This window comes from Dermacentor andersoni, chromosome 2 (genome assembly GCF_023375885.2).
Source record: "Dermacentor andersoni chromosome 2, qqDerAnde1_hic_scaffold, whole genome shotgun sequence".
Classification (NCBI taxonomy): domain Eukaryota; kingdom Metazoa; phylum Arthropoda; class Arachnida; order Ixodida; family Ixodidae; genus Dermacentor; species Dermacentor andersoni.
In genome coordinates this window covers 28,763,449-28,790,954 of record NC_092815.1, presented here as the reverse complement: position 1 = coordinate 28,790,954, position 27,506 = coordinate 28,763,449, and the positions used below count along the sequence as shown (strand labels likewise).

The following is a 27,506-nucleotide window of genomic DNA, read 5'->3' as shown; positions in this document are numbered from 1 at the left end:
CAGGTGCCAATTAATTCTGTACACAAATAAGATTTAGTTTCACCAAATTTTTTGCATCTCCAGAATCATGAAAAGAGTACAGCTTCATGTCTCAAACAATGTATCAACAATTTCATGCCTAGCATACTTGAAAAGTACCTGTCCAGTCACTAAAAAAGTATGCTTTATGTAAAACATAGTTAAAAACACTGAAAAAAGTCGACACACTACATGAAAACATATACTGGCACCAAGAGCAAACACCCAGTCGTTTACTCTCCAGCTCGTTTAATACTACAACACTTTACATATATTATTCAAAGTTACATCACCGGTCCAATAGGAAGCATTTCAATATGTATGTGACACAATTTAAATATTATTTTTATCAGTGCTTTTGCTTTTGATACACTATCCTGGCATGCACAACTGTATATGTACAACAGCCCCTGAAGGGCTTATATCAGCTCCTTTATCACCCTACATATACTGTATAGACTCGTATAAGGGCTGCATGTCCAACTTGGCAACCCGAAATTTGGGGGAAAATTTCGATCGGAGAAGCAATCGTGTTCGGTGCCCCGATGCCAAGCGCGCATCGGAATTTTCCCACACTGCGCACGTCCGTGTGCCCCTACTGGATGGCGAGAGCTGTGCATTGACCTCTGATGCAATGGCACATTTGGGGATCTGGGGTGTGCAGTAGCCGCCGGCTGTGCCAGCATGACTTTCTCCAAAAGGTTCAGTCCTGTGTAATGGCCACACCTCGTCATAATGGTGAAAAAGAAAGTGCAGCCCTCACACGAATCTACACAGTATTCCTTCCTCCATTTTCAATTAGTGCTCAGTTGTTAGATTGTTAGACAGTGCCTGTCCCATGTTTTGCTATTCCTGCATTTATCTTTCTGTGTGCTGATGAGCATGCCCAGCGAAATGGTGTATACGTCATTGAAGTGAATTGTCATGGTGTGTTTATGGTGTCAGCAAGCTTCTAAAATTGAGCATCACAATTTTGTGTGCAGCGACCCAGTGAGCATCATACGCATAAAGGGTTTTTAATTATTGAGCCTACGGTATAGATACAGATGTCCTGAGAGCCCACATCCGACACCTGACTCCGATTCTCTCACATCATCTTGCTTGCTTGCTTGCCAAAAAAGAGGCCACATTCTACTTTTGCCAAAAGTGCTGTAAGACATCAGTCCTACTTGCCATCAGAATTTATGCCTGCTACACGATTATCAGATCCATTGTGGTGTCTGAACCGGCCATAAGTGCAATTGACAATTCCGGGAATCAGAAAGAAAGCTGGAGCGCCGTTGCAAGCTTTGAAACAAGCAACTTTGGAACACATTCACCACGTACACAGATTCCGGCAACATGTCTACACAGATGGTTCGGTAAAACTCAACAGCTCAGCTGCTGCAGTCATCATCCCGGCAAAATCTGAAGAAATCAAATTAAAAACTTCATGTGTGACCAGATCGACGGGTGCTGAACTTGCGGCACTCCGTGCGGCACTTGATTTCATTAATCATGAACCACCGCAACAATGGACAGTCTTTAGTGGCTCCAAGGCAGCCCTTCAGTGCATACAAAGTCCAATGCACCATGGACCCAATGAACAACTGGCCTAAAAAATTCAACACATGTATCATCGCAGTCATGACAAGGGACACAACATAATGTTTCAATGGCTTCCAAGACATTGCAGCATCAGTGGGAATGATCACGCCGACGAAGCCGCCCAATCTGCACATGAGAGTGGTCAGCGTGCCTTGATTCTGCTTTCGCGAACAGACGCTGCGGCTGGGCTGCGACTGATGTCCCGTGAATGTACTTTGCCTTGTGGGACTCGAACACTTTCACCATCTGTCGTTTGCGTTCATTGTCTCCGGACATACGGATGCACCTACCGCCTACATTACCACGACGTGAACAGACCATGCTGTACCGTCTTGTGGCTAGGCGTTGCATTTACAAACTCGTATGCTTTCCTTATTGGAATGGCCAACAGCCCCACGTGTGCCACATGCAACATCGATGAGACGCTCGCACATATTATCTGTGTCTACCCGCGATATAGTGCTCAGAGACAAGTGCTGTGCAGAGTACTGGACCAGTTGGGCAATCGTCCATCAGAACTGAAAGCTTTAGGTGAGTACTCCCACAGAACATCCACGCTAAAGGCCTTACTCGCATTATTAAGGTTCCTGCGGTCTGCGGGGCTTCACGATAGACTTTAAGAATGCCACCCCCTACCGCTCTGTAGTGTACACGGTTTGGTCGTGCGCGTCTCTATTTCTTTCTATCTCCCCCTTCTGCTCTCTTTCTCTTTTTATCCCCCCTTCACCCTTCCCCCGTGTAGGGTAGCCAACTGGAACTGCCTCTGGTTAACCTCTCTGCCTTTCTATGCATCCTTTTCTCTCTCTCTCTTGAGCCTACGGGTTCATTTTCATTCCAAAGACTAGTTGGAAATCCCAATGGTTATTTTTCACTGGGCTATTGGTTGCCAACAAGCAAATAGACTAATGTTTGCCTCTATAAGAACTTATTAGACTAATAGGCTATTAGTTGTATTTAGCTTTATACATTATTAGTTTCTCTATTGGAATTTATGCTAGGAAGGCTAGTTTGCTTGGACTTTAGGCCCAAAATGAGCTTACCCTTTAACCCTTTGACGGTTTTTGCCGTACATGTACGGCGGCGGTTTTCTGTCCCGCAAGGTCTTCGCCGTACGGGTACGGTTTCGATCCTCCGTTTGAAATTTCGCGCCATAATGACGATACAGGCTTACTGGGAGGTGCTGCCACCTCTTAGGACTTACAAGAAGCGTTTGAAATTTGTGCTACCTTCTTGGGGAGATAAACAGAACTGACTTCTAGCTCCAGCGTGTCGCGCAGACTGCGGCAACACCCCTTTTGCGGTTTCGGTTTCGCCGCGTGATCGCAACGGAGGCGCGCGAAACGTCATTTTTCTCTTTGTCGGCACTCTCTTGCAGATGCGGTGGAAGTTGATTTCTATCTTGATTGGCGCTACTTTTAGCTAGTTTGTAATCGCCGCTCGCGAGGTATTCTCGCTCTCAGCGGCAACGCGCTTTCGGTTCCGCCGCAACGGAGGCGCGCGAAACGTGATTTTTATCTTCGTCGGCACGCTATCGCAGGGGCGGCGGAAGTTGATTTCTATCTTGATTGGCACTGCTCTTAGCTCGTTTATCACCGCCGCTCATGAGGTATTCTCGCTCCCTGCGGCTGTGCGGAGACTCGTGTTTCAAGGAGTACCACACTCTGAAATACTATTGAACATTTTGCAGTTCTGAGTGATGCCGACACCAAAATACTGTTCCTAATTTTTTTTACTATTTATTCCCGACTTTATACATCTTGTACATTCAAGATCCGCAATAAACTAATTTGACCACCCGGGAAAGTTTTCTTCAAAATAATTCGACCCTCAAAGGGTTAAGTGTAGAATTGATTTGGTATGCACAAGCGTGGCAGTTGCTGGCTGTTCATCCACGTGAAGCCAAAGGCCACTTCTAGTACAGCCATCAATCTAACCCACACGTGTGACCTCTGGCTAGTCACCAGTAGCCACTCATACAAACATATTAGCGGCAAGCTTCCCTGCAGCAGCTCATCATCTGCAACCCCACCAGACAGGGGTGAATTTTAGTCACAGCAACTATTCCCAATGCCTTGGCTGCTAGGCTTAACCAGTGCTACATCGTCAGGTGCCAGCTACTGGTTACGGTTAGGCTAAAAGTTGGCGCTTATATATTTGTAGCAGTTGCACAGCACTATGAAAGTCGAAAAACAGCTCACTGAGGAAAGTGGGGATATGGGTGGCAACTTGAATAGCACCAACGTTCGTGGACGACATCTTTGTAACCTCGGATCAGTGGAGATTGCCAAAAAAATTAAGCGAGACATTGTATGGTGCCTAAATTTTCAGTTGCTGTTATGCGTTGGTTTTAAGGAGTGTGTGACAGTGCCACCTGTGGCAAGTGTAAATATCCGAGCAAGTCCAAAAAATCAGACACTTGAAAAACCAGGTGGTAACTGCATGCATGGTTGAAATTGTGCTGCATGCACATGAAATGTTCAAAGAGAAAATTCCTTGCCTTTTCCACCATAAAATCGATTGAGTCAGCTATGTCATTGGGCACAGGATGGAGGCTGTAGCTGCCCATTACCATTCTTTTGAGCACCACCGCTGGAAAAAGCCAGAACCTGCAAAAATAGAAAAATAAAAGAAGCTGAAAGTTCTTTTCATTTCTGGGAAAGCCCAGGCTAGTGGCACACAAAGTAACGAATGACAAAGATAAAAGTGCCGCCAGAATACAAATTTGCATTATGCTCTTGCATTGCACATTCCAAAAACTAATGTCCTGCAGGTCTGGGGTGGTTAATGAAAATCTCTGCTGTCTGCCTGTAATTCTTTCTAGTTCAAATGAACTAAGATTGCACTTCTGCACGTCAAACCAACATCATAGTGCAAAGAAATGCATAGGAGACTGCTGAAACCTTCAAGTATACTTGATTCAAGCAAAGAAATTGAGTACAATATTTTGAATGAGTGCAATGCAAGCACACACATTACATGCATAGAAAAAGATCGTCTCATGTAGAATTTAAGTTAACTCTTCAAGCTAGTGGGAAAGAAATTGTGTATGCTGGTGACAGCAATGGGGTCATGAAGTTCCTAACCGAACACATTTTTTGCAATTATTCAAGGCACTGATCTTCACTGCTTAAGTGTTGGGACCACTTTTGAATGCACGAGAAGACACAATTAAGGCCCATTTTTTAAAAAACACTACAAGAAGTGATTGTTGAATGAATTTCAACTTCAACTTTATTAATTCTTCTAGTATACACTAGAAACGTCCTCCTGGGCTAAAAGCTGCCATAAGCAGCTTGACTGGACCCAAGAGACGTTGTTGTACATGGCAGGGCAATAACAGAGAGTACTTTGTAACATCAAACAGTTCAAAAGCAGTTCAACCCGAAATAAAAACAATTGTAACATTTTCAAATATAAGCCTATTGACAGGATAGTTGTCTTGCGATGCAGAAACAGACAACATTAAAACATATCTGATAAGATTAAAAAAAATATCAAAGGGCACCACACAATTAGAATCGTTATACATGAGATATATATGTTTACATGTGAACAAACACATCTTCAATTCCCTGCAAGAAAAATTAGTAGTGTCAGCGTAATTATTAAGGATTTTTGGTAAATTGTGTTTAATGGATTGTAATTTGTATTCAGTGTGAAAATGTGGTACATACCAATGATCAGGGTTTCTTAGATGTACTACTGGCATTTTATGGTGCTGCGAGGCTGCTATGGATGTAAGCCAATTCCTTAACTCTTCTTTTGAGAAATAAAACACCTGTAAAACGCGATACTTGTAATGGCGGTCTACCCATATAACTTGGTATTTCTCTGACAAAGTTTTTGTCGTCGATAGGGGATTGGTACTGGCAATGTGCCGGAGGAGCGCCTTTTGTAATGTAATTATTTTATTCATGTTTATTTGTGTTGTGGTCCCCTATACTAAACTACAATAATTTAATTGCGAGGTAAACAATGCATGATAAATTTGTAGCTTGGTTTTTACCGGCGTGAGAGCTCTACGGCGAGCCAGAACCCCGGCTACTGCAGAAAATTTAATGCGAAGTTGATTAAAATTAGCTGCCCTTGCAAGAGCAGCTAATTTGATATCCTCACTAGCGTACTTAGTGACTCCACAAATGCACTTATATCTCTGCTGCTACCTCCATATCCCTACACCAGTGCATTCCATGAAGTGAGTGCTTCCACCACATGGAAGAGTTATTCACACCATCAGATAGTCTGAATGCTAGCAACTAGTGCATGGCTCAAGGCATCTCTTTGGAAGCTTTAGCTGTCACAGTCGCAAGCGCTCCTACTGAGCAGCTATGTAATATGTAATCATACTAGCCAATCTACGAACTTTAACGTTCACAATACTACCACACAACCATGGGGGAAGAGGGAGGGATGGCTCGCATATTTTTTTTTAAGCTTGCCCTAGGCACGTGCCTACTGTGGGATACACGCGTGCTTTATTAACAATGATTTACCTTTAGATGCAGTAAACAAGCAGCGGCACCCTTGCAACAGCAGAGACTGACAAGGGTCTCATTATCTTTAGATCGGAGTGACTTTTTTCATTGACACTGCTGTTGCCAGTGTTGCCTGCTTTGGGATCATATATGTATAAACTGCATCAACTTGCTCGAAGTAAGTGCCCCTCTGGCATTATTTCACCTTCAGAAAGCTTCTAACCAAAGGTTTAGAGACAGATGAGCAAAATTTTACGCGAACAGAATTTATTTCTTGATTTAACAATCGTAAAATTGTAAAATGAGCCCAAATTCGTAAACTTCATGGAAGAATTGGGAGTGTTGGCAGATATGTGTAACTAACAGTAAAAAATGCAAGACTGGAACTCACAGCACGGCAGTGTCTGTGTAGGAGAAGATAGAGGTGTCCGAGAAGCTATTGCAGAGCACGAGGGAGTGGACCCTGGGGCATGTGTGCGTGGCCTCAGCAAACTTCTGGGCCAGAAAGCCACCCAGGGAAGCACCCAACACGTGAACTTTGTCCAGCTGCAGATGGTCCAACAGTTTACGGAAGCCAGCTACCCACTCGCGCATCGTCCAGTACACGGGGTACTCCAACTGCAAACATTAGTAATGCTCATTACATCCACATCACTGCTATGCATCTCATCAGAGAACAATTCTGCTTCTCCACCACACTTGTTCCTAGCAATCCACACGAACATGATTAAAAAAAAAAAGAACTCTAGGCTTCTAGTGCCAGAACCACAACCTGATTATGAAGTATGCTGCAGAGGGGGGGACTGCAGATTAATTTTAAACACCTTGAGTTCTTTAGCGTGCACCTAAATCCAAGCATATGACCGTTTTTGCATTTCATGCCCATCGAAATGCAGCCACCGTGGCCAGGATCGAACTCTCGAGCTGAGCAACACAACAACAGAGCCGCTAAGCTACTGCAGTGGGTACGAACATGATTTTCAAGCTGAAACAAAGATGTGAGGAAGCTTATTTGCGAACATGGCTTTGTGCTCATTTATCATTCTTTTTTGAACGACAACAACCAAAAGTCATAATCTTCAACTCTGTATCACTGTCTTCATTTGGCAAGTGATGAGTTTCTTGAGCAGTCCACATTAATGAGATTTTACATCCTAATGTCACACCGGCAGTATGAGACATGCTATAGTGGAGTACTCCAGATTAATTTTGAACATCTGGGGTTCTTGGACACTCAAGAGCGGCATTAAATCAGTTTGGACAGCTACACATTTTTTCAACACTATATCTGCCCATTCAGTGCGAAAAGGTTATTACTGACATAAACGAAATCCAAACATACCATTCTTTATTTTCACATTGTAGCCTTTAAGTGATGGATTCCAATGTGTTTTCTCATATGGGGCAGTTTCAGTGAGCCAAATGTTTTTATAACATCCTAGGTTGAGCCTTTGGTGCCTTGAGAATGCAACACAGCCCTTTGCCAATAAACAATTATCTAGACTCCAGTAGATGCTGTCAAAATCCATTGTGCCATGACGAGGTGGTGCAAGAATCTCAAAATGGCATTTCACCTGTCCTTCATTTCTGCTTCTTTTATAGTGCACCAAGCCTCCTCTTACAGTAAGGGCGATTAGGGGCTATTGCAGAAAAGGTAATCTGCTAATCCAGGTTAAACGAGGTAGTTGGTTCTTGGAACAAAAAGAAATCTTCGTTCAACTTTTGGTTTAAAATTAAATAATAATCTGGGGTTTCATGCGCCAAAACCATGATCTGGTTATGAGGCACACCGTATTGGGGGGCTATGGTTTAATTTTTACTACATGGGGATCATTAGCGTGCGCTCAATGCATGACACACAGGCGTTCTTGGATTTTGTGTCCATCGAAATGTAGCCATGGCGGCGGGGATTTGTTCTCGTGACCTCGTGCTTAGCAACACAACGCCACAGCCGCTAAGCCACCATGACGGGTGAAGTTATGGTTCTGATAACTTGTAGACACATGTATATTCAATTTTATGCGCTAATCTAAAATATGCAGTCTATTAAGAGACTTAAATGGGCTAGTTGGCTGCTGGCTTGATGGAACATGGTTATAACGGTGTGTTTTGAGAACAGGACACAGAAAGAATGCACACATGATAGTTGCCAAACTTGAACTGAGCTTTACAGAAGAAAAATTACACGAGCAGCAGTTGCTGTTCAGAAACATTAGTAACAACATTGCCACAGCGCACTTTGTCAGCACAAAAGTAGATCATCCTGTCTCACTTCACTACTGAAAGTCGTGATGCCCAGTGGGTGTAAACGAGAGAGATACGGACAGCGCACCGAATTCTGAGAATCAGAGAGAGGGTGACGTGGCATCGCAGTGATGCTCGCTCCCCTGACGCAACACCTGGTGCGCTAACACGGCAGCCAGGCACGTACCCAGGGGGGGGCCCCGGGGGGGCCTGGGCCCCCCCCCCCCCCGAAATCAAGTGGCATACCCCCCCCCCCCTCCCCACCCACGCCACCACTCCTCACACATTCCTAAAGCGCCGCAAGATCAATGTTGAGACTTGGCCGCTGTTCATCAGTCAGCATTATGCTGCCTTGTTCACTCCTTTTAGATGGCAGTAGTTATCGGCCTCTCTTGTAATGTGAAGGATAATTTTCTCATAGATTCCGCACCCGCGCGATTAACTCGAGATGCGTTCAGTTGTCACCATCTATTCAACCGTCACACCCATAGCTGTTGCTTTTGTTGTTCTTTCAACCTTCAAGTTCAACCTTCTTTGTTTAGGCTGATCCTGGGACCAGGAGAGGGATGCGGCTGTTACTCAGCTGGTCTGTACTCTCATGGAACGAGTTGCGGCCGGAGAAAACGCCAATTGCGTTTAACTTTTCCCTTTGCTTCATTATTTCCTTGAGTTACGGCTTGCCGCGACGCTGGCAGATGCCCGGAACCATCTACACATGATATGGGTTAGATAAGGTGGGAAATAAAATAATGTGAAAGAGGGTCCATCATGAAACCCTGCAATAACCCTTAAACCAATAAGCAAGATGACTGTCGCCCGTTACCTCGTCTGTTTTTCCCTAATTCTATAGCACTTTTCGTGCAAAATTGGCCACTGGAAACAAAAATCGCAAGGAGTTGAGAAATTAAGCGATCTACTAAGGGAGAGAGCCAAGGCAACAACCAAACTGCAAGCAAAAGCGAAAAATAAAAAAAGTTAACCGTTGTTTATGAGAATATTTATGGATCAACATCTTTTTATTTAAAAAGGAAGTAGAGAAAACGCCGCCGGAAGTGGAGAACAATTACTTGTTTTGAATGACGCTTCTGCAGTTATCGGTCGAACCGCCTCACGTAGCCACTTCTCTGCTGTGCTTATGTTGGTATTTTTCTAACCTTTCGCGGTGAGCGCAGTACGTCTAGAATCGCAGAGTCCTGCACTATACGCGGTTGTATGGGACTGGCGGCCGCACAGCGTTACGCAATTCGCGGAACTGTCAAAACTGATCAACAAGGCGAAAATAACTGATATTCGAAACTATAACATGAGAAAGACTGAAGAAGCCGTAAAAAATGAACGCAGCCTGAAATCAGTAAAAAAGAAACCTGGCATAGGACAAACCATGATGTATGCACTAAAAGATAAGAAGGATAATATCATCAGCAATCTCGAAGATATAGTAAACGCAGCGGAAAAATTCTAAGCTGACCTGTATACAGTACCCAGAGGAGTCACGATACCTCACTTAGAAACAGTAATGAACAGGATACAGAAACTCTTCTATAACTAGCGATGAGGTCAGAAGGGCCCTGCAATACATGAAACGATGAAGATCGGGAGGAGAAGGTGGAATAACAGTCGACTTAATCAAAGATGGAGGAGACATAATGCTTGGAAAACTGGCGGCTCTTTATACGAAGTGTCTATCGACTGCGACGGTCCCAGAAAACTGGAAGAATGCGGACATTATACTAATCCACAAAAAAGGAGACGTTAAAGAATTGAAAAATTATAGGACCATTAGCTTGCTCCCAGTATTATATAAAATATTTACCAAAATAGTCTCCAATAGAATAAGCGCAACACTGGATTTTGTCAACCAAGGCTGGCTTCAGGAAGAGATACATTATACAATGGATCACATCCATGTCATCAATCAGGTTATCGCGAAATCTGCAGAGTACAATAAGCCTCTCTATGTGGCTTATATAGATTACGCAAATGCATTTGATTCAGTAGAGATACCAGCAGTCATAGAGGCACTACGTAATCAAGGAGTACAGAACGCTTACGTAAAAAGCTTGGAAAATATTGCTACATACGTGTGGTATTTGTTTGTTTTAACGAGGCGCGTGGGCGCCATCACTCCAGAAAAGAGGAGGAAGAACGAACTGGGCTCGCGGTGTGAATCTAACCGGTCAGCGCTGCAACCGTTGTTGTAAATATAATCTGTAAATAGTTTCTCGTCTTACTGACTCGTCCATCGCGTAAGAATATCTACAGAGGTTCTACAGCTACCTTAATTCTACACAAGAAAAGCAGGGAGATACCTATAGAGAAAGGGGTCAGACAGGGAGACACAATTTCTCCAAAGCTATTCACTGCGTGCTTAGAAGAATTCAAGCTATTAAACTGGGAAGGCTTAGGAGTAAAGGTCGACGGCAAATATCTCGGCAACCTTTGGTTTGCCGATGACATTGTTCTATTCAACAACAATGCAGACGAGTTACAACAAATGATTGGAGACCTTAACAGAGAGAGTGTAAGAGTGGGGTAGAATATTAATATGCAGAAGATGAAGATAATGATAAATAGCCGGGCAAAGGAAGAAGAGATCAGGATCGCCAGTCGGCCACTAAAGACTGTGAAGGGCAACACTGGATTTTGTCAACCAAGGGAACAGGCTGGCTTCAGGAAGAGATACTTTACAATGGATCACATCCATGTCATCAATCAGGTTATCGCGAAATCTGCAGAATACTATGCAATGTGTACGTTTACCTAGGTCAATTAATCACAGGGATCCCTGATCATGAGAAGGAAATTCACAGAAGAATAAAAATAGGTTGGATCGCATATGGCAGACATTGCCAGCTCCTGACTAGAAGCTTCCCATCATTACTGAAAAGTAAGGTGTGCAATCAGTGCATTTTGCCAGTGCTGACATATGGGGCAGAGACTTGAGAGCAAGTTAAGGACCGCGCAAAGAGCGATCGAACGAAGATTGCTAGGCATAACGTTAAGAGAGAGAAAGAAAGCGGTTTGGATCAGAAAGCGAACAGGTATAGACGATATTCTAACTGACATCAAGAGGAAAAAATGTAGCTGGGCAGGTCATGTAATGCTCCAGTTAGATAACCGTTGGACCATTAGGGTTACAGAATGGGTACCAAGAGAAGGAAAACGCAATCGAGGGCGACAGAACACTATATAGGTGAAGCGATGAAATTAGGAAATTCGCGGGTGCTTGTTGGAATGGGTTGACGCAGGACAGGGGTAATTGGAGATTGCAGAGAGAGGCCTTCGTCCTGTAGTGGACATAAAACAGGCTAATGATGATGATGATGACGATGACGATGATGATGATGGAGGTGTTGGAGCCCCCCCCCCCCCGAAAAAAAATCCTGGGTACGTGCCTGACGGCAGCAGATGTTCCCTTTTGCAGCTCTGTTTCACCGAGGCAGGGTCGTAACGCGGCGTCGCAGTCAATGGGAATTTAGATGCTGTTTCGCTGCTACAGACGACAGACACTGGCTTTTTTGCTCAATAGGCCATTTGATGCTTTCTCATCAATAAGAATGGATCACATATTCAAAATAAGCACATGAAAGTACGAATTTTCAGCACCATTAATCGAAGATTTTAAAAAATTGTGGTCTAAAACCTAACTTCCCCTTTTAACCAAACATTCATTTTTTGTGTAACTCATCATCATCAGCCTAGTTACGCCCACTGCAGGGCAAAGGCCTCTCCCATACTTCTCCAACTACCCCGGTCATGTACTAATTGTGGCCATGTTGTCCCTGCAAACGTCTTAATGTCATCCGCCCACCTAACTTTCTGCCGCCCCCTGCTACGCTTCCCTTCCCTTGGAATCCAGTCCGTAACTCTTAGTGACCATCGGTTATCTTCCCTCCTCATTACATGTCCGGCCCATGCCCATTTCTTTTTCTTGATTTCAACTAAGATGTCGTTTACCCGCGTTTGTTGCCTCACCCAATCTGCTCTTTTCTTATCCCTTAACGTTACACCCATCATTCTTCTTTCCATAGCTCGTTGCGTCGTCCTCAATTTCAGCAGAACCCTTTTCGTAAGCCTCCAGGTTTCTGCCCCATATGTGAGTACTGGTAACACACAGCTGTTGTACACTTTCCTTTTGAGGGATAGTGGCAACCTGCTGTTCATGATTTGAGAATGCCTGCCAAACGCACCCCAACCCATTCTTATCCTTCTGGTTATTTCAGTCTCATGATCCGGATCCGTGGTCACTACCTGCCCTAAGTAGATGTATTCCCTTACCACTTCCAGTGCTTCGCTACCTATCGTAAACTGCTGCTCTCTTCCGAGACTGTTAAACAATACTTTAGTTTTCTGCAGATTAATTTTCAGACCCACCCTTCTGCTTTGCCTCTCCAGGTCAGTGAGCATGCATTGCAATTGGTCTCCTGAGTTACTAAGCAAGGCAATATCATCAGCGAATCGCAAGTTGCTAAGGTATTCTCCATCAACTTTTATCCCCAATTCTTCCCACTCCAGGCTTCTGAATACCTCCTGTAAACATGCTGTGAATAGCATTGGAGATATCGTATCTCCCTGTCTGACGCCTTTCTTTATAGGGATTTTGTTGCTTTCTTTGTGGAGGACTACGGTGGCTGTGGAGCCGCTATAGATATCTTCCAGTATTTTTACATATGGCTCATCTACACCCTGATTCCGTAATGCCTCCATGACTGCTGAGGTTTCGACTGAATCAAACGCTTTCTCGTAATCAATGAAAGCTATATATAAGGGTTGGTTATATTCTGCACATTTCTCTATCACTTGATTGATAGTGTGAATATGGTCTATTGTTGAGTAGCCTTTACGGAATCCTGCCTGGTCCTTTGGTCGACAGAAGTCTAAGGTGTTCCTTATTCTATTTGCGATTACCTCAGTAAATACTTTGTAGGCAACGGACAGTAAGCTGATCGGTCTATAATTTTTCAAGTCTTTGGCGTCCCCTTTCTTATGGATTAGGATTATGTTAGCGTTCTTCCAAGATTCCGGTACGCTTGAGGTTATGAGGCATTGCGTATACAGGGTGGCCAGTTTCTCTAGAACAATCTGACCACCATCCTTCAACAAATCTGCTGTTACCTGATCCTCCCCAGCTGCCTTCCCCCTTTGCATAGCTCCTAAGGCTTTCTTTACTTCTTCTGGCGTTACCTGTGGGATTTCGAATTCCTCTAGGCTATTCTCTCTTCCACTATCGTCGTGGGTGCCACTGGTACTGTATAAATCTCTATAGAACTCCTCAGCCACTTGAACTATCTCATCCATATTAGTAACGATATTGTCGGCTTTGTCTCTTAACGCACACATCTGATTCTTGCCTATTCCTAGTTTCTTCTTCACTGTTTTTAGGCTTCCTCCATTCCTGAGAGCCTGTTCAATTCTATCCATATTATAGTTCCTGATGTCCGCTGTCTTACGCTTGTTGATTAACTTAGAAAGTTCTGCCAGTTCTATTCTAGCTGTAGGATTAGAGGCTTTCATAGATTGGCGTTTCTTGATCAGATCTTTCGTCTCCTGCGATAGCTTACTGGTTTCCTGTCTAACGGCGTTACCACCGACTTCTGTTGCGCACTCCTTAATGATGCCCATGAGATTGTCGTTCATTGCTTCAGCACTAAGGTCCTCTTCCTGAGTTAAAGCCGAATACCTGTTCTGTAGTTTGATCCGGAATTCCTCTAGTTTCCCTCTTACCGCTAACTCATTGATTGGCTTCTTGTGTATCAGTTTCTTTCGTTCCCTCCTCAAGTCTAGGCTAATTCGAGTTCTTACCATCCTGTGGTCACTGCAGCATACCTTGCCGAGCACGTCTACATCTTGAATGATGCCAGGGTTCGCGCAGAGTATGAAGTCTATTTCATTTCTAGTCTCACCATTCGGGCTCCTCCACGTCCACTTTCGGCTAACCCGCTTGCGGAAAAAGGTATTCATTATCCGCATATTATTCTGTTCTGCAAACTCTACTAATAATTCTCCTCCGCTATTCCTAGAGCCTATGCCATATTCCCCCACTGACTTGTCTCCAGCCTGCTTCTTGCCTACCCTGGCATTGAAGTCGCCCATCAGTATAGTGTATTTTGTTTTGACTTTACCCATCGCCGATTCTACGTCTTCATAAAAGCTTTCGACTTCCTGGTCATCATGACTAGATGTAGGAGCGTAGACCTGTACAACCTTCATTTTGTACCTCTTATTAAGTTTCACAACAAGACATGCCACCCTCTCGTTAATGCTATAGAATTCCTGTATGTTACCAGCTATTTCCTTATTAATCAGGAATCCGACTCCTAGTTCTCGTCTCTCCGCTAAGCCCCGGTAACACAGTACAAGCCCGCTTTTTAGCACTGTATATGCTTCTTTTGTCCTCCTAACCTCACTGAGCCCTATTATATCCCATTTACTACCCTCTAATTCCTCCAATAACACTGCTAGACTCGCCTCACTAGATAGCGTTCTAACGTTAAACGTTGCCAGGTTCAGATTCCAATGGCGGCCTGTCCGGAGCCAGGTATTCTTAGCACCCTCTGCAGCGTCACAGATCTGACCGCCGCCGTGGTCAGTTGCTTCGCGGCTGCTGGGGACTGAGGGCCGGGGTTCGATTGTTGTATTCATATAGGAGGTTGTGGCCAAGTACTGCACCAGGGTGGCCAATCCTGCTCTGGTGAGAGAGTGCGTTACCGGTTCTGGTCACCGGGATCAGGCCGCACTCCAGGCCTGTTTGTGCAATTTTCTCAACACACATTTTTTTTTTTTTTATTTTCCGGTGGAGAATTGCGCGGCACCGGGATATTAATCACGGTCCTCTTGCACTGGAGACGGATACTCTACCGTCCCCGTAGGAGTTAAATTAAAAATTAATTTATGGGGTTTTACGTGACAAAACCACTTTCTGATTATGCACGCCGTAGTGGAGGACTCCGAAAATTTCGACCACCTGGGGTTCTTTAACGTGCACCTAATTCTAAGTACACGGGTGTTTTCGCATTTCGCCCCCATCGAAATGCGGCCGCCATGGTCGGGGTCCGATCCCGCGACCTCATGCTCAGCAGTCTAACACCATAACCACTGAGCAACCACGGCGGGTCCCACAGGAGTTGTACGCCTCATTTAACCTACAGTGGTGCCCTATTTGATCAGTCAAGGTGGACCAATCTGAGCTCGGTTATACCGCATGGATGGCACTCGGCTAGAGAACCTGGTATTTATGACCTGCACATGTGAGGCCATACATATTTGAAGATATATATCTTTTTCTTTTTTTTTGTGTTTTTAGGAGGGTTCCCGTACAGTGATAAAATAAAGGAAAAGACATTAAAAGAAAGAAAAAAAAAGAAAGAAAAAGAGCGAAAAAAAAAAAAGGAACATAACAGGTGATTTGAACTCGTGACCCTTCGATGTTGCCCGGAAAGATAGCTCAGTCGGTTGGTTCGTCAGGCCCCAGGCTACTTTCAAGCGCCACAGCTCCTGCTCCGAGCCTCACACTTACGTGGAAAGAGACTCATGTTGTCCGCGATAGTCCGAGTGATTGGAAGGCATACTTTCTAGGAAAAATGGCCGCTCGAGGAGAAGAGCGAACTCGAGCGGCTTTAGAGGCTAGGAAAACTGCCTTAAAATATTTAGACTTGAAGGAAAGCTTCGTAAACAAACTATAACACGGCAATCAGCACTCGAATACGACGAGAGAAATTACTGAGACGTGGAAAATTCCCTTGAAAAAAAAAAAAAAATCTGGTTTGCGAGATAAATGCTTGTATGTATTGAACCTCTTAAAAGATGAGGGGGGAAATATGCGCTCACCGAGAGGGCATCGTCAGCACGGGACCACCACAAGGCACCTTACAGAGATGTGGAGAGCTTCGCGGCTGGAACCTTTGTGTAACTATATGCACCCAAAACTCACTCCCCTCCTCCTTATTTTAAGATGTGGCCACAGTGGCCAGGAGTTGAGCCTGTGACCTTGTGTCCAGCAACAAAATGTCATGGCCACTAAGTCACTGCAGCAGTTACCATAGAATCATCTTGAAAACTTCAAATCATAAAGACCACATCTTTTGATGATTAATGACAGGGCTTTGATGTGGACGGTATGCTGCTCTTTACTTTCCTTTCCTTGCATCTGTATATCAGTTTGTCCAAGACATATCATCAGAAGCCAACAAACAGAATCATTTCAAAACTGCAGCTGTCAGCGAAATGTTTTGTGTGCCAGTTTAAATGACTGTTATCAGTATTTCACACGTGGTTTTTGCTGTTTAAGGCTCTAGCGATAGCATACAACCGGCATAGTTATCATGTAGTGAGAAAACCACTATGTATCACTGCGGCAGTAAATAAAAAGGCGCTTCTGAATGGCTCTCGTACAGGTCTGCTGCTAACGCTTGAATCTGATTGATTGACTAATTGATTAATTAATGAATTAATTCACATATTGACAGATAAGACAGTTTTACCCAAGCATCAGTTACAGTCTGCTTTATGTGCTCAAGCACTGCAGAGAACTGTGTTGATTTTGCTTTTTTTTTTTTTATAAGCGTGTCTTCAAGAGATGTAAGCAACACACAGTCAGCTTGGCTGCAAAACAGCAAAGAAGCAAAGTGGATACACCTTTACGCTCCACTCAACTCACTCTGTACCTTAGCAAGGGCATTCTCCTGCCTTCTGCTCTGCTCAGCAGAAACGCGGAGCAGTTGTGTGCAAATTGTTAGAATACACTGGCCTGAGTGGAACAAGGACCGTAAACAGTTGACTAACCGTAAACAGTTGAATTTTAACCAGCTAGGTTTTTTTTTTGTGTGTGTGTTCCTGAAACATTGTACATGAGCATAAAATGCAGCCTAGTACACAGCAGTATAGAATGCCATATCCACAGAGCTGTCGTGGCATGTTTGAATTTAGGAACTGGCATATGTCAAGGACATGCTATCATACACACTTTTTTTTCCCTAGTTGGAATAAGTTGCTACTATCACTACTTTGGCTCTGGAAAGCAGCTGACTTTGGAATACAGCTCTAAGTTATGGCCAATATAGCTTTCTCGCACTTCAAAGTTGCAACCATACAATATTTCCCTTGTCCTTGTGATCATGCAATGCTCTATATTACTGCTATAACTGCTAATCTATCTTCGGCCACTCGCACAGCTAGGCAATGGCAGGGCTAAAGCAGATTAATATATTAGGCAGTTCAAGAACACGTGTAAGCAAACCACTAAAAGAAAGCAGCTAAACAAAAGAATATTCAACAAAAAAATGTTAGCAATGTGCACGAACCAGGACAGGTCTGAGCACACGAAGACACAAAGGTATTTAAAGTAAGGCATATAGTCAATAGGTATGTTAGAAATTGTGCAAGAGAAAAAAAGTTCACCGACGATTACGATACTCCCTAATGCGAAATTTGAGCACAGCTGCATATGTGTTTTCATTTCACAATATACTGGCTGGCATGTACAATCTGTCTCATGCGGCACGTTGCAAACGGAGCCAAGTGCGGTGCGACTGCCCCGCTAATAGGGAGATTGCGAGAGGCAGTGTGTAGGTGACGCGTGGGCATGATTCACAGTTGCTGCAGACAGGCCTCCGCTCTTACAACGCTTCGTTTCCATATAGGGTAACAGTGGTGTCATCGATGAATGGACAACGCGCACTACTCTGGCACCATCTCATAGCCATCATCGCCGCTGAGCAAGTTTTGCGTGGCACTAAGCGTTTTTTCTCGCACTTTCGCCATACCCTCCTGCTCCAACTTCCTCCTCGTGCTCCCTCTGCTATCGTCGTCTTCCATCCATGCTTCACATTTGCTCTTTCATCCTTTGCCATGCTCATTCGCTCGGTTACGAGGACGCCGAGGGACGACACTTATGCTCGCCACAGGAACTGAAGTCTAAGAGCTGCCCTCTAATAGCCTCAAAATACTTGGAAGCAACTGCTATGGTTAAATGAACATTACAGTTCTATTTTTTTTTTTTCAGATTCTAGGGGGCCCTAGTTAGTGCAAGCTACAGTAAATGTCTCCACTTTCACACTCCCTTCCTCGATCTCATTTCTTGCTGAAAGTTCATAATAAGCCGTGGTCACATAATTTTACAATGTGGACATGCAATAGGTGAGAATGTCAGACGAAAAATCGTAAAGCAGTTGAGTAAATTGTTTATGGAATGAATTTCTCATCACGTTTTATTATTGTGGGGGCACCATTCATTAATTTCAAAATTAAGTCAGTCAGTATTCAAAATTGTATAGACACGATGTTGTCACTAGCAAGCTGCAATGAAGAGCCTGTGTTGCAAGGCAGACCTACCATGAACACCACTTCAGCAACAAACTGATATTAACCCATTGCTTTGAGCTTGTTAGTTTCCTCTGTTGGCCTCTCTTCTCCATATGCTTTGAAGAAGGCCCCCTCCGCTAGAGGCTACCCTAAATCCCACTGTTAGGCGACAGAGACAAGAGATAAAGGTGATACAACATGATGCTGAACTAACTACATAAGCTTTCCTTATGGTAAACGTTTTAATAAACACTGACATGGGTATCAAGACAAGATGAACCAAAAAAAAAAAAAAATGAGCAAGGCAATACAGTTTGACAAAACAGAAGTGGTGGCAACCAATGGCTAACAGCTAACAAGAAAAATGCAAGAAGCTTACAAATTTCACAGCCTGAGTGACAATGCATAAACAGTCCTTCTGTCAGCCTCATGGAAAAAGAACTGTGTTTGTTATCGTTCACTTAAAAATGCCAACAGAAGTGGACGACTGCACCTTGAAAACATGCCCTCTTGCACATGCCTATCTACACTGCCTTACACAAGTACCTGACAAAAATTTTGTTATCAAGCAATACGCAGAGATTCTAGCTCTCGGAACACTGTTAAACAACAACCAGATAGCTATTGTACAAAAGATATGCACTTTTAATATATCTGGCTCAGAAGCACAGAAGCTTGGACAAGTATGTATCTCTGCATGGTACAGCTGCACAGCGTGAAAAAAAAAAAAAAAGAGAGCGAAAGGAAGGACCTAGCTGGTTTGTGGAAACATCTGTTCCTTAAAAAAAAAAAAAAAAAAAATCCTGGCCAAATTGTAATTTTTATCCCTCTGCAACCTGCTCCCCACACATTCATAAGAAAAGCTTTTTTTGTCATTTAAAGTGCACGTGGCAGTTTGCTTTTTTCCTGGTAGGCGGTGATTTTTGAACGCGCTCTGAAGTTTTGCGATAGTCAAAGTATAAATCAAGAAATAGCAGCCTCCGTGAGCCGCACGCACGCTTCAAAAGATCGCATATCTTGCAATTCCACTGCATCTGCAGGTGATTTTATCGATGGATCGAGCAGCAGAGAGTCTGAGCACGCTGCCTTTTCGTTGGGCTTTGACTCTGAGAGTGACAACGACACAAGCCAACCCTGAACATCGGCGGCCACAGCCCAGCATGCTAAACTGTAGTGCTTGCAGTTCAATTTTTGTAGTGGATTTTTTTTGGAAATGGTATCTATTGCACGGCAATACATTTTGTATATCTCTTTTAACTTTTATTACATCTTTTTCTTAGTAGATAGAAACATATCTATACAAACGTTGTTAAATTTTGTCCCACAATCTTGATTCTGGCAATTTATATCTATTTTATGACATATATCTGGTTAATAAAATTTTTATGCATGAAAAGTGCATTCATTCTGCTTTTTGTTGATGTATTAGATAAAATATTGAGTTCAGTTGTTCCTTCAGAAAAAGAGATCTGGCTTAATCTACAAAAAACACTTATTTTCCCAATGGTAGGGAAAGAGTTAATGACCAAATCGGTTGGACAAGAAACCACAAAACGCATGCAGCTACTACTGTAGAAATAATTCAACACTTTGGAAAACATGAATCGCAGGGACATCGCCTTGATAAGCAAAATAATACTTTCTCACAGTTACAGCTGTGCTTGTCATCTGCCTCCCATCAATGCTGGCATATAACCGCCATCACACTCATCTGTCACCGTTTTCAGCATGCTTCCAGTGAATGACAGCCTTGCTGCTGATAAAAAAAAATCAGATAAAGAATTCTTCCACAGCATTTTCTGCGTTAACACTTCACGATTAGACACTCCAACCAGTGTGCTTTCCATTACACTAAAAAAAAAAAAAAAAAGTGAATGGGTACCACGCAAATTGGTTGTCAGCACCGTTAAGTTCAACTTAGGAAAAGTGAGCAAAAAAAAAAAAAAGAAGCTCGTCATCTGATTCTGAATATTTCGAAAAATTATTTGCATATACTGTGTATGTTCTCAAAACAATAGTGTAGATAATAAGTAAAAGCATAGTTCTCCCAAGTTTGACTTATGTTGAGCAGAGGAATGAAGTCCGACTTGAACAAATAGTGAAACACTTGCATTTATCACAATTAAGAATGACATACAACTTACACACACGGCAACAATTTCCTTTTTGAAAACTGTTTTTTATGAAGCAGGAATTACATACGTATGCGCACCTGAGCTGTCGTTCAATGCATGCAAGTGTGTCAAGCACTGAACTTACCGATATCACCCGGTATCCTCTTGCTGTGAGAGCCATAATTTGCCTAAAGAAAACATCAGCTGTGCCACTGATTGGTGGCAGGCAAACAAGTGGGCAACTGATGCTACGTGGCCCATGGTCATAATACGTCCACACTTTGGAGCCACCTTCGTCAACTATTACCTGAAACAAGCATAGAGAACACTGAACAACCTACAATTTATTACAGCAGTGCAAACTGTGATGGTACTAATACTACGAGAGGTTTCACCATAAAACATGAAAAACAAGCAGAATGTATACTCTGTTTCAGTAGTTCCAAGCAGCACTGTGGAAACTACAGGTTTTTTTCGACCAATCAGGCGGGGCGAACACTTCTTAATGGTGCCCTTCCATGCCCTGCCATCTGCTAGTGGTGAGTGCTGCAGTGTAGGCAGTGGCAGCATTAACCAAGACTCCAACTGCGCAGCGAGGTCAGCTGTTGTGATAGCAGCAGTAGAAAATTATTGTTCGTAGAATATTCTATGTCGGACAAACGGGGCACAGCGTAAATGATCGCATGCGTGAGCAGTCAAATAAGGTCAGCAAGCAAGGAAGAGATAGCCAGCTGTGAATGCATTGCGGTGACTGCAACTATGAGCCACTTTTTAAAGATTGCACCATACTGTCAAACTACCATGATGAGTGCGCACGGCTCACCTCTGAAGCCTTCTACATCCAGAAGAGTGGCGATGCTTAGCGATGCAAAGCTTTCCTCCCGAAGGAGACTTTATTCTTATTGGAGTGATCACACTCTTTTACTTCCATCATTCACATGTTTTCTGGTTCTTGCAAAGTGCTACGTATATTACTGTTGCTTGAAATAATAAACATTTGATTGTTAGTCAGCGCTGTCGTCCTTTTTTTTTTTTATTGCGATAAAGACTTGCCCTTAAGGCATAATTCTTGGTGCGTATATGTGTATTATATGTGTGCTGTGAGGCCTGTCGTCTGTCCCTTTCTCATGTCCTGTACTTACGCTTTTTCCACTCAAGTTACGAACCAACCAACCTAAATGCATACACTTCAGTAGAAAACTCTTCTTATATGAGCTTTGATACCAAAAAGGCATGCGTTTTCAAGATAAATCGAGATACAGAGGAGGAGGAGGATTGCAGAGACAGCAGAAGCGAAGGGTTCAGAAGGAGCACTTGGCCAACGTGTCACATGGGGTTGTGGTGCCATCTCTTGATCCCTCTTGTGACACACTTGTACACAGTTTACTTACTGGCATTCTTAAGGGCAGCCGTTTCCTTAGAGTTTGAGCACATTTACTGCACTTCTTCCGCACTATTCCAAGCATGTTCAACACCAACTTATTTGTTCCTTTCACTTAACAAAGGCAGCTTAGAACGACACCACACATGCTAGTCTGCAGATTCCATTTTCACAAAGGATGAAGCACTACCCAGGAGGGAGTCCTCCATGGTGTTGTGACTGTGCCGCCTACACATGAATTTACCCACTGTTAAATCTATTCTTTGTTTTGTAGTTTTTAAGTGCAAATTAACGTATGTACAACAGCATTCCATTATTTTTTTTCTCCGCATGTTTTCATTTGGACAAGTGGAGAACTCTGTTTTCAGTATCTAGAGAGCATCAATAAACATTTTCTTCAAGGATGAAGCAAAATCATGTTGTAAACTGCCCTGCGACCTGCAGAGAAGTTTCCAAGTAAACGTCTGCCAACAAGACCGTTTGTCAAGGCTAGTTGTCCAACGAGTTCCGAACTGTGGCACTACATCTTGCTGTGCAAGAATATGCACTCACGGGTCGCATAGCCTTGGCTCTGCTTCACAGAACCACTGAAACTGGGCACAAGTTTCCTTACATTTGTACAATAAAGCCTTGCTACTACGAAGTTGAATGCAGAGTCAAAATTACTTTGTTTTAGCAGTCTTTCATCCCCTCGACCCGCATGACACTCAGACAGTCAAAGGCAGGAGTGAGATTAAGGAAAAATTTTCCTTCATTAAAATTAGATTTTATATGCTTGTGTTTCTATGAATATTATAGGAGAATTATAATCATCTCATCATATCTACTACTTTCATCATAAGCCACTTCATTATACAATCATGCTAGCACATGCACGTCAGTTTTGTTCACCTTGGACTTGAGCATATGTGCCTTAAGTAGTGCCCTGTTCAGAGGTTATGTTCAAATCGTATTGACTCATCAGAAACCAAACTGACCTGTGCACATCCAAGTTCCCTGTTTAACTTCCCCCTACCTTCGTGAAATGGCTGTTTCTGGAACAACCCCTTATGATAAATTCATAACTGAACACACTAATGTAATTAAGAATATGCCCAGCTTTCCAGTTCTATTGTGAGACTGCACTACTGATTTCACTTTGTCAACACCTTGTTAACAGACAACAACAACAACAAAAAAAAACATACCAATCACATTAACAACATCAGTTAAGATATCTCCAATGGTAACAAATCAATTAGGAAAACTGTGAGTAGTATGCACTGTAAGTTTGCACGAATCAAGTGAGTGGTTAACATGAGAGACATGCTCCTCTTACTGACATATACTACCACAAAGAATGCACCTCAACGTATAGTGTCATGTTAGCACAACCTAAATGTGCTATTTATACATGTGCCCAGTCCCAACCTTGTGTGTAAGCACAAGAAAAAAAAAAATGTTTGTCCACTGATGTGGAAACGGCGATACTAGGTTGCAGTACAGTTTGTTACCACACATGTAAGGAAGTATAAGCATACTGAAAGTTTTCAACAGAAATGTACAAAACAACTTTCGGTTGTGTCATGTTTCATTATGCATGCATACCGCATACCGTTGTCTAATCTGCAACAGTCCCGTCTTAACAATTTTTTGAAGCAGCACTGTTTGCGCGCACACACGTGTCCTGTCAGCAGAGAATCTTTCGAGCGAATTCGCGCAGTTCACATGGCTTCGCAAGACATAACAGTAAAAGCCCTCGCTTGACGGAGGGTGAAAAGAAAAATATGCAACGTCAGGACGAACCTTCCTCTGGGGTATGGTGGCTCTAAAGCTAGCATATTCCGGCGACTGGGAGATTTCGCTTGAAGATTTGCTGCTCAGCAAGCTGAACCTGAAATGAGAGAATAATCCGCATATCGGCGCTTGGCGAGCCACATAAGCTCATCTCACGTGGGAGTCAGTCACCGCACATCATGTGACATGCTGCGCTGAACACTTCGGCAAGACGATGAGATGGAAGGATTGTAAACACCGGTAACTGCATACGTTCACGCGAAGTCGGACGGGCAGCACTTCGCCCAGCTTGTAAATCCAGCGAACCCCCCTAACGTCGTGCTTATCTAAAGTGTCGAGGGGCCGAATCAACGCCGCAAAGGTGTCTCATTACATGGCACTTACACTCTTTCGGCACTCATAGTAAGCGGGCAGCATTAATGCGAAGTGGAGGCTTCTTGAATGCAGTCGTGGGTACCACGTACGAAAAGGAGCACGCAGGTTTCAAAGTACGAACTCGCGTTACCGCGCACATACACGGTCCTGCTGTTTCCACAGTAGCACAGGAGCTTACAGACGACTGTCAAGTGTCAGGTCAACATCCACACTACACCACTACACTGCCGCATATTTTAGTACCCTAAAAAAAAATAACACTTAAACGTCTACAATTACAAAGAGTATCTTTATGTTTTTCAGTTGTTTTAAAATATGGTAAACAAATATTGCGACCTAATTTATTGTGTTTTTTTTTTTTTTTTTTGTTTATGAATGCGTCTGAGCGGCTCTGCATGAACGTTACGGTGTCTGCTCACGATTGTGCGCTTGTTGCATTCGGTCGTCTCGGACAAGGTTACACTACTGGCCTACACTATTTCATAAAGTTTCTTGACTAGCAGTCATGGGCGGCGAAGTCGCTGAACACGGCCACCACGGACATCATGGCCCGAAAGTTCCAGCTGTACCAGATTACAGGATCTATAAGGTCGAGGACGTCCCGAGGCTGGTGAAACTGAGGGATGCACTGGCTCGAGAAGGCCTCAAAGACCCCTGGATGAGGTATACACGCGTTGGAGTCCTCCCGGTTCTGCTACGCTTGTGTTAATAGTGTTTGTCTACATTTGAAATATCTTTTAGATTGTGCTAGTACCCTTTGGTAATCGGGAATGGGAGCGCAGTCAGTTAAAATTGTTGCACCAATGAGCAAGCAACGAGGTACGGCCACAGTGCAGCAAAGTGCGCTAATAAATAAAACAACACGAAACCTTTCAACGCGCAAGGAAATCACGGCAGTAAAAGAACGGAGCACAGCTGACCCTGCTTTTAATGGCGAACGGAGAAATGCCTGTTTTGGAGGGGCAGATATTCGTCCGAATCACCTCCACTAACATATGCACTTTAATCTTCATTATTAGCACTCCTGGTTTATCGTCTTCTTGAACCGGCGAAACTCACTGTACAGCACGATCATTACAGGTTATTTTATCGTTTCCTGCTACCGTGAGGTAGAACTTGCAGTAACGCGCACATGGCTTCAGGATCAATACCGTCGATGACACAGCCGCCATATTCTGTTGGAAATCTTTAGCATTCTGAGCAAGACATTATAAGCAGCCATTCTTTTTCGCCCCAAATATATGATTTCGTGTGAGCTGGCACCTGACATTGCGCCCCGAGTATAGGCGGCTGCCTATATATATTTGCTCTGCATTGAGCCCGTGATGAAGTTTACCACAAGCTTCACTAGAGTGCGGCCTGCTCAGCAAGTGATCACAGCATTTCTCCATAATCACAGCATCGAGTGGTATTGAGGCCCGTAGCACTGTCTGTGTATAGCCGAGCTGGCTTTTGTTGGACACAGTTGGCGACCGCATTCCAGTGTGGGCAGAATAACGCTCATTTACAGAGCGTAGGGTGCATGTTAAAGGAACCCCGGTGTGGTCAGATAAAATGAATATTAAAAATATATATATAAAATTTATATATAATTTATTTACTCTAAGCTTGTTAACTGCAAGAAGTTGGCTTCATGCATTATACTATGCGTATAAGGTACTTCGTGGCAGTCGACTTTCTATGTTGTGTACCATGTGTCGTATACTGAGGAAAAATGCAAGAAATGCTACGAGGACTTAGGGAAAAGCAGCGACTAAGAAATGGGAGCGCACATGAGTAGTGAAATGTGTGAATTGAATACAAATGCTAGTTTAAAATATAACATGTTACTTGGTGTTTGATTGAAAGATTGATCTGAGCACTGAGCATTATATTTCTAAAAGATATAGTGACAGAAGAGCAAATAAATATCTAATATTTGTCCTCCAATACGTGCATTGCTGCTTGTAAGTGCAAGTCCTGTCATCTGGGCAGCTTTGTTAAAGCTCTTTCACCTCAACAGTGTTTTATTGTTGACTTGTGCACTGAAGGGTGCCATGTGCTACTGTGGCTTTTTGCTACTGGGCACGAAATTATGGGTTTGAACTTCGGCTGCGGTCAGTGGTATAGCGAGGGGTTTGCACACTTGGCACGTGTGCCACCCTCCAAGATTGGTTTTGAGAATTTCGAATTATGCAACTAGAAATAATTGCAGTTTTTGTATATGTTACGAAGCTAAAGTAAATTGCCTGTGTGATTTGATGCAACTCTATCTACAAGGAAGAGTGAATGAAAAGACAGCACACGAAAGAATAGGCGTACTGCATTGTATTTGCCCTTTCTCTGGTGTATCATTTTTTAGTGTGCTGTTCCTTATAGCACGTTATCCCCAAAGATCTTAACGTGACGTCACATGCAGTCATGCATATTTGGTCTTTCATGCCATGGTACCTGTTACAGTAGCTGCAAATGTAACAAACTTCTTTCTTGTGTATTTCAGAAATGAAGTGTGGCGTTACAGCTCGTTCACCAAGATCAACAACTGGGGTCTTGCCAAGGCTCTTATAACACGTGGAATGAAGCCTGGCTTCATACTGGCTGTAGCCACGGTTGTATTAGAGAAAGCATATGACTTTGCATTTGCAAAGGATCACCACCACCACCACCAGGACGAAGGTCACCAATAATCAATATGCAAATGTTCAACAAATAATGCTAGTGAATAAATCAGTTAAGCTGCAAAGATTGTTGACCTGCATTTTGCTAAAGCTGGTAACTTAAACGATTGACCTACAGAAGCTTCATCATTGGGCATCATGTGCCTAGCAAGGTGGGAATAGTTATAGGCTGTGGTTAAAAAAAATAAGTTTCACTGAAAGACACTTATATAGGAATGTGATGGACTGGAAGAGGCTGGAAAGAAATACTGTCCACTGGATGTGGCAACAGGCAAAGTGTGAATTTGTCCAGAAAGGGACAGAAAGACAATTCTCTCACTGTGGAGTTTCAAATGCGAGGTATCTGTAGTGTGATGTACCCAACTCTCTTTCCTCCTCTCTCTTATGCAGGCCAAGTCACTGCTCCCTCTTCCAACAAATTTTATTTTGCTGGGGTGCTGCTGTATACACGGGACTGCTGGGAAGTGGAAATTTGGGAGAGCTAGGACCCCTTACAAAAAAGAAGTTTGTAACAGCTGGTATTTCATGCAAGAATTATAGCCGAAACATAAGTACTCATGCTAGACAGCACAGTGGATTA

General features: G+C 43.3%; 2 protein-coding genes across 3 annotated transcripts in view; one reads left to right on the top strand and one right to left on the bottom strand.

Annotated features, from left to right (window-relative positions):
• Positions 1-24,489, bottom strand: part of LOC126542506 (maspardin-like) — a 35,190-nt gene extending 10,701 nt beyond the window's left edge. Inside the window, exons 1-5 of one of the 2 annotated variants that reach the window (XM_050189609.3) lie at positions 24,279-24,489; positions 23,904-23,991; positions 20,883-21,044; positions 6,472-6,698; positions 4,103-4,211 (exon numbers count right to left, since the gene is read on the bottom strand). In XM_050189609.3, the coding sequence (XP_050045566.1) occupies positions 4,103-4,211; positions 6,472-6,698; positions 20,883-21,044; positions 23,904-23,991; positions 24,279-24,295 (603 nt within the window). In that variant the 5' untranslated portion in view covers positions 24,296-24,489. The remainder of the gene's footprint in view (positions 1-4,102; positions 4,212-6,471; positions 6,699-20,882; positions 21,045-23,903; positions 23,992-24,278) is intronic. The other variant, XM_055077299.2, reaches the window with a different exon arrangement.
• Positions 24,490-24,774: 285 nt separating this feature from the next.
• ND-B12 (NADH dehydrogenase [ubiquinone] 1 beta subcomplex subunit 3) lies at positions 24,775-26,935 on the top strand. Its single transcript, XM_050189618.3, has 2 exons — positions 24,775-24,932; positions 26,749-26,935. The coding sequence occupies exons 1-2, from the start codon at positions 24,775-24,777 to the stop codon at positions 26,933-26,935; spliced, it is 345 nt and encodes a 114-aa protein (XP_050045575.1).
• The last annotated feature ends 571 nt before the right edge of the window (positions 26,936-27,506 follow it).

Coding starts and splice junctions, on each gene's coding strand:
- ND-B12 (XM_050189618.3), top strand. CDS start 24,775: ATGGGCGGCGAAGTCGCTGAACACGGCCACCACGGACATCATGGCCCG. Junction 24,933..26,748: donor CTCAAAGACCCCTGGATGAG/GTATACACGCGT, acceptor TGTGTATTTCAG/AAATGAAGTGTGGCGTTACA.